At 42.1% G+C, this 7,966-nt stretch overlaps 1 protein-coding gene across 1 annotated transcript in view; it reads left to right on the top strand.

Annotated features, from left to right (window-relative positions):
• Positions 1–6,459: 6,459 nt before the first annotated feature.
• Positions 6,460–7,966, top strand: part of GABRG3 (gamma-aminobutyric acid type A receptor gamma3 subunit) — a 585,376-nt gene continuing 583,869 nt past the window's right edge. The window contains exon 1 of the mRNA XM_023519287.1: positions 6,460–6,496. Within this exon, the coding sequence (XP_023375055.1) occupies positions 6,494–6,496 (3 nt within the window). The 5' untranslated portion in view covers positions 6,460–6,493. The remainder of the gene's footprint in view (positions 6,497–7,966) is intronic.

Genomic DNA, 7,966 nt, shown 5'->3' with positions numbered 1-7,966 from the left:
AAAAAACAAAGTTATCTTTCCTGTTATATCTAATAAAACTCATGGTTGCAAGGAGAACTTGCTTTAGGCATTTAACTGATGGAGGAAAGGAGGCCCAATGAATTTAAATTACTTTCTCAAAGTCATATGGTAACTTTAGAGTCAAATTTGTGTTGTTATAAGACTTTAAAAATGCCTTGTAACCTCTTGCTGGCCTCCTTGACCAGCAAAGGTGTGAGGGCTTCAGAGTTGACATCCATAGTTCTGGTATTAGTGGAGTTTTGGATTAGCTGTAAATGCTGTCTCAATCAAATTAGTTGACTAAACAGGGCCTTATCAGGTCTGGAATGGGACCTAAATAGTGACTTTACTATCTCAGAGTCCAACACTAAGCTGTGTCACACACCTTTGCATGGACTGAGTGGGCTGGAAAACCTGTAATATTGACCAAGTTTGCTTATCCTGTGTACTTTGTAGCCAGATTTCCCCACCTATTTTCCATCAACCTACCCAGTATTCTTCAAATTAGAAGAAAAAATTTGAAGACACATCTTAACTGAGATGTTATAGATAGATTTAATATAAACCTCAGAGACATAGTATTTGCATTTTAAAAGAAGCTGGAATGATTACTTGTGATGACAATTATAATGATGATGATAATAATAGCAATAAAATTATACTAATAAATTCCCATTGGGGCCTTTGTTGCCCAGAGTCTTTTTAAAGCCTCACTACTAAGTAGAAAACTCGAGGAGGTTGAGGGTGGAACCCTGGATTCTTTGTTCTGGTGAGGCTGTAGAATCTTGGGTCCTTACTCATATTTTAAGTTCTCCGTAAAATGGGAAGGACAATGGTATTGTGCACATAATGCTGATTTAACACCAAATGGTTATTACAGGGACATTTAGTAAATGTTTTAGTCCCTTTTTTTTGTGGGTAGGAGCAGAGGGAAGGAAGTTGGTGGTGGAACAGGGGGATGCTCTGTCTAATGTGTCACATTTCTCAGTGGGACTCTCAGTTGGGGTAAAGGATGGAAGCCACATACCGGAGGGGCTGACTCCAGATGGGGCTCCCTTCCCGACCTGTGTCCCCAAAGGCAGGGATGATTGGAAGGGAGGTTCCCAGCTATTTGGAAGGGCCTTTTTATGACTCAGGGGCATAAAAGTTGATGTTATTTATTCATTTTTAAAATATTCATTTGTTGATGTTGAAATATTCTATTGTATTTCATCTTCTTTTGAATGAAATAGAAGTGTAAGTGACTAGGGTGACTTGTGAACATAAATATGATTTAGGGAGCAAATGCATTATTTTGGTATTTATTTTCTACATCTAATTCTAGGGTCCCTAATAGCCGTAGCTAAAAATTTACCGAACACTTTGCTGTCTACTGCACAATAGCCCATCCCCCAGCCTCCATTATGCGTTGGGTTCTATTATCAGACCCTCTGACAGGTCAGGGGACTGCAGCACAGGGACGTGGAGAGACTTCTCCAAGATTTAAGAGCTGGTGAGAGATTGAGTGCTCTCTTTCTGCAGCGGGGCCACATGCTCTGTGGCTGTGTGGCCTTACTCGGCCTGTCCAATCACAGTGTCAGATCACAGTTCCTTGGGGACGTTTTAAGACTCCTCAGTCCTGCTGCTTCCAGTCTCGGCAGCTTATGAAGGACGCCCTGCCGCGGCTGGCTGTGGGCTCCGGGAGCCCACCTCCCGCAGCCGTCCGTTCTCACCTGCGTTTCTCTCACTGTCTACACCTTGCTTGTTCGTGGATGAGTACACCGGTTTTATTTCCTCTCAGTGCCACTCCTAGCATTTTCCTCTCCACAGAGGTAACATAATCTCCGTTGTCACAGATGCTCGTGTCTGGAGTACCCTTGTCTCAGAAGTTCTCTCATCTGTTCTTTGCCTACTCGACTATCTGGGTCAGCCCGTGGGTGTTATCGTGTTCTGGAGGATGCTTAAAAATTATCCTTTTTCAGAAATACAGCACGCTGTTTGACAGCTCCTTAAAGTGACATAGTGTATTATAATTTATTGTATATTTTAAAATAGCTAGAACAATTCAAAGAAAATTGAATAAAGAAAATACAGGTATTTAAGGTTGTGGAAAGCTTAAGTACACTGATTAGATCTTTACAAATTATATGGATAAATTATGGCATGTACACTAAAAACATGTACATCTATTATTTAACAATAAAAAATAAAGCTAAAAAAAGAAAAATACCGTTATTATTCCTCCTGTTTTAGTTGGCAGGCTCACATGAATTTTTTTTTTTTGAGACAGAGACTCAAGCTGTCCTCCTGGGTAGAGTGCTGTGGCATCACAGCTCACAGCAACCTCCAACTCCTGGGCTCAAGCAAGTCTCCTGCCTCAGCCTCCCAAGTAGCTGAGACCACAGGCACCCGCCACAACACCCAGCTATTTTTTGGTTGCAGCCGTCATTGTTGTTTGGCGGGCCTGGGCTGGATTCGAACCCGCCACCTTAGGGTATGTGGCTGGTGCTTTAGCCACTTGAGCCACAGGCGCCGAGCCAGCTCACATGAATGTTGAACGGTCAGAGCTCAAGTCACTGCAGTAACTTTACAACTGCAATCTTTAGGACCTGCAGCTTTGTGACATTCGGTGTCGCAGATGCTGTGGGAAGGGGTGGAGGGGAATCATGCACTCCCTGCCTCCCGAGGACAAGCTCTTCCCCAAAGGGGTGCTCATTCCCTACAAATGGAAGTGGCCTCATAGTAAGGAGGTTGAGATAAGGGCAGCACATCTTTTCCTCTGCGTATGTAAAATGAATTTTCCTAAAAGTCCCCTGAGGCTTATTAGCATGTGTCAGAATTTTCTTCTGAGGGCAAATAATGTTTTTTTGTATGGATACCACAGTTGGTTTATCCCTTGCTCTGTTGATTGCACACTTGGGTTGTTTCCATCTTTTGGCTGTTACGCACAGTGAGATGAACAGGTGTATAAATACCTGTTTGAATACTCTGCTTTGTTTTCCTTTTTTTGAGAGTGAGCTTGCTCTGTTGCCCTGTATAGAGTGCTGTGCTGTTACAGCTTATGACAACCTCAAATTCTCGGGCTGAAGAGATCCTCTTGCCTCAGCCTCCTGAGTAGCTGGGATACAGGCACCCGCTCCGACACTTGGCTGGTTTTTCTGTCTTTAGAAAAACGGAGCTTTTGCTCAGGCTGGTCTGGAACTCCTGAGCTGAGGAAATCTACCTGTCTTGGCTTCCCAGAGTGTTAGGGTTACAGGTGTGAGCCGCTTCACTTGGCCTTAGTCCCCAGCTTTAAATTCTTAGGGGCATATGCCCAGAGATGGAATTGCAGGGTCACATAGGAATCTATTTTTAATGTTTTGAGGAACCACCATACTGTTTCTCCATGGCTGTATGATTTTCCTTCCTACCAACAATACACAAGGGTTCTAATTTCTTCATGTTTTGGCAAACACTTATTTTGTGTTTTGTTGTTGTTGTGTTGTGTTGGTTTGGCTGTTTTGAATCCCCCCACCCTAACGGTGTGAGGTATTTCATGGTCTCAACTTGTGTTTCTCCAATGGCCACTAAGCATTTTTTTCGTGTGCTTATCGTCAGTTTGTGTATCTTCTTGGGGAAAATGGCTATTTAAGTAAGTTCTTTGACTATTTAAGTTAGGTTGTTTTTCTTGTTGTTGAGTTCCAGAAGTTCTTCACATGTTCTGAGTATTAACCACCTTTCACATCTATGGATTGCAAGTATTTTTTCCCATTCCATGAGTTTCCTTTACACTCGGTTGTGCTGTCTGTGCACAGAAAGTTTTAATTTTGATGTTGTCAAATCTCTCTTCTATTTTTGTTACCTGCATTTTGGTAAGAAACGATTGCCAAATCCAGTGTCATGAAGTTTTCCCTCTGTGTTTTCCTCTGAGGGTTTTGTAACCTCACGCTTTGGTCTTTAATCCATTTTGAGTTAGTTTTGTACATGGGGTAAGGTAAAGGTCCAGTTTCATTCCTTTGCACCTGGGTATCTGACTGTCCTCTTCCCCACTGGATGGTCTTGGCATCCTTGTTGAACATCATTTGTCAGGGTCTGATCTTGAGTCTTGAATTATAAACCCTGAGCCTCCTCAGTGTCTTTCCTGGGTGTGCCGTCAATGCCGCTTTCCTAAGCACCTCATTTATGTTAGCGAGACTCTGCTTAAAAGACCATCACCCCAAAACAGTTCCTTTTCCCGTTGTCTGTGTGTGTGTGCAGGGGTTGTTATTCCAAACTCAGTTCTTATAAACCCTCATTGTGCTCTTTTTAACAATGTTAACGCTAATTTGAAATTCTCATTTCAAATTGTTCAGAGTTTATGTCTGTAGGTCCTATTAGTTCAATAAAATAAAAAGCTCTGGAAGCCTAAAGTCTAATAAATACTGTGAAACAACTGGAAAAATCTCGTGTGAAAAGTAGATTCTAAAAAACAAACCAAAAAAAAGCAAATTCTTGATTGACTCAACACAGCCTTTTGTTTTTATTTGAAGACAGAACACTGCTGAATCCAATTAAGTTGAAGAAAAATGCTACTTAATTTTCATAGTACTTATCAAAGCTGCATTTAAAGTGAAGACTATTCCTTTGATGAAATTTGAGCACAGTATACATGGTGCGTAGAGTTTTGTTGGGGGCATGTTCCAAAATGCCGACAGCTCTTGGGAGCTCACATTATGTGGCTGTGCTGACAGATGTTAGAGGACTTGGCTCAGATTCATAATCATGGTTTTTATTTCTTGGAGGTCTGGAAGTCACTGCCCAGGCTATACAGAATACAGAATTTTACAGGAGACTGAGAGCTCAGAGGTGCCCCTGAATAGTAGAGTGCAGAGATCCATCTGTGGACGCTAAGTTATTTAGCAAATCTGAAGGAGGTGCATTGAAAGGATTGTTTATACATGTATGTTTCTATAGAAACAATTTGTTCTGTGTGGAATGGTGCAGGAGTCTAGTTCATATTCCTGTCTGGGTGGAGACGTTCTAGAATTGGCTGTTCCTGGCTTGGCACCTGTGTGTGGCTCAAGTGGCTAAGGTGCCAGCCACATACACCTAAGGTGGCGGGTTCGAATCCAGCCCGGGCTGCCAAACAATGACGGCTGCAACCAAAAAATAGCCGGGCGTTGTGGCGGGCACCTGTGGTCCCAGCTACTTGGGAGGCTGAGGCAGGAAACTCGCTTGAGCCCAGGAGTTGGAGGTTGTTGTGAGCTGTGAATCCACAGCACTCTACCCAGGGGGACAGCTTGAGGCTCTGTCTCAAAAAAAAAAAGAATTGGCTGTTCTCTTCTTGGTCAGTCAGTGAGTGCCGAGCAGAGGGAATGTCCGTCCACCCTTCCAGAGGACTTCCACCCCGGCACAGCAGTCTACTGACTTGGCACTTTCAGTACCTGTCACCTTCAGTTCCACTGCTGTCAAGGAAAGAGAAACTGGTTTTCTTTAAAGCCAGTGAACCAATTTAACCTCCCATGCACAGTTAGAAATCACGACCTCTGATTATGTAAAGTTCATGCCCTCATGGTAGAAACACTAATTCTTTGACTTAACTAAAATTTATTCTTTTCTTATGATAGAATTTTAACTTGATGATGTATATATACATTTGTATCCTTAAGTGACACTCCCACTATAGTTTTATATTCCTTATACATTTATTTATTTATTTTTTTGGTGCCTAAACTCATAGTGGTGGATAAATAACTGAGTTCATCACTGACATTACTCATCTCTTGGGTCTGTCTTTACAACAGAACTTTGATATTAAATCACTTAAGCAATGTCTTACATTTGTCTCCTATCTGTGCTAAAAAAAATTAGTTTAGCTCATGTTACAGAACACTGTATACTTATCTATCACTGGCAACTCGCAGTGCATAACCGTTCTGTGTTCTTGAACTTAATAAATAAATACAGTCAAGAATCTCTCATCCTTCAAGAATTTTAAAAAAGTAAAGCTGGTAGGGTTCAAATTTTGACTACAGGACAAGTTTCTCAGAAAAACCTGCCTGTTGGTGTCTCCAATGTATCCTTGAGATGACAGTGCACGTGTCATCAGTGCGTTGACCGGTAAGTAGTGCACAGTCATCAGGCCTGACCAGTGCATATGTCATCAGTGCACATATCACTGGGGCATTGACCAGTGCACACGTCATCAGTGCATTGATCAGTAGTGCACATGTCATCAGAATGCTGACCAGTGCACATGTCTTCAGTGCACATATCACTGGGGCATTGACTAGTGCACACATTATCAGGGCATTGACCAGTGCACACGTCATCAGTGCATTGATCAGTAGTGCACATGTCATCAGAATGCTGACCAGTGCACATGTCATCAAGTGTGTTGAGCAGTGCTCACATTATCAGGGCATTGACCAGTGCACTTTGCTGTCTCTCTCTGACACAAAATATTAACATACGTGTATTTTTTTCCACAGTAAAACCGACTGTAATCGACGTTGACATTTATGTTAACAGTATTGGCCCTGTGTCATCAATAAACATGGTAAGAATGTGTTTTATTTTCTGATCTGATGGGCTGTTGTAACCATTCTCACTTCTCTTCTTACTGTGCTTGTCTCTGAAGTCTGTCATGCAGGTTTCAAACTGACACTTGACTTTTTAAATCTGTAACATCGATTGGCAGTGCAGATATTGAAAATGGTTAAAAAAATTTCAGAAGTAGAGGTTGTGCCCGGGCAGCTTTGGGACTTCTAGCTCCTTCGAGAGAGTTGCCTTCTAGTGTTTCCCAGCAAAGGATCCGAGATAATGCAGATTATACTTTTTTCTTCAGTTTGGACTTGGAGGGTAAATAACCCTTTTTTCTATAAGAAAAGTATAGGATCAAATATGTGCTTTCCCTAAGTTGGTTATTTGCACAGACTTAAAGCAAATTGAGATCAAGAGCTATTAATGCACAAGAAGCTCTTCTGTGAAAGCTTTCTGGGCTACAAGCAGATTCTGAAGTGTGGGAATGTGGTGGGGCCACAGCCTTTGTTCTGAGCTGAAGGCCAAGGTGCGGCTGCCTGCAAGGGGGCATCGGCCCTGGAGCAGGCCTCCCGTGGCAGCTCTCCTGCCTGCCAGGGCCCTGCCTGTGCCCACTGCTGCACATTTGCTCCAGAATTGGGGAGACATGTGAGGCTGAGGTGGGGAGATTGCCAGAATGCTGACTTAAATGCATTCTTTTCATTGCAGTGTTCTGTGGATGGAAATAACCCCTCCAAAATTAGTAGCGAAATCATTTCTTTTCATTGCCAGATTTTGAAAGTGTTCTCTTCTCTGGTGATATAAGGGTTCCATGTAGGGGTAAAGTTATATTTATGAGTGATTCACATAAAAAAAAATCTCCAAGTCATCCCTAAACTGGAGCAAAGAAGTGAAATGAATAAATGAAAGAGAATTATTTCACACAACCTTTGGGCTGCAGATGGCTGTGGATGAAAATCAGATTTTGAATGTAGTATCCCTTTTTCCTGACACACCACTATCCAGCTGACTGCAGAAAGGGGGTAGTCGTTTCTGGGTGGTTTGTCCCTGTTCTGGAGTTTTGGTTTTTCAGTGTTTGCCCCACAATGCTTTATTCAGTAGCTTTATGTGCAGCTTTAAGAGAACAAGTGGATTTACTCTCACAAAATTATTTTAGGACGGTTCTTACATTTGCAAATCTGGGGATTTTCATGAATTCTTATAACTTTGAGGTTTGCTTTGTGCCCAGCATGAAGCTTTGTGGTTGGAATTGATGGGTAGGGTGACCAGACGTCCCGCTTTTGAACAATTTGTCCTGTGTCCCGTGGCGTTTAAAAAAGTCCTGATTTTTGGAAAGAATGCATGAACGGGCGGGAGAACAGGAAGGGAATATACGTTTTTTGGCTGCCATGTGGCTATTTCGCCAGAGTATGAGTTTTATATTATTTTTGTAAATTTTATATTGTTAAACTGTAATAATAACAAATAATTGTTGAGAAGTGATTATCGA

The sequence above is a fragment of the Otolemur garnettii genome, unplaced genomic scaffold, assembly GCF_000181295.1.
Source record: "Otolemur garnettii isolate 467f Iridium unplaced genomic scaffold, OtoGar3 scaffold00170, whole genome shotgun sequence".
Classification (NCBI taxonomy): Eukaryota; Metazoa; Chordata; class Mammalia; order Primates; family Galagidae; genus Otolemur; species Otolemur garnettii.
This window is presented reverse-complemented; position numbering and strand designations above follow the sequence as displayed.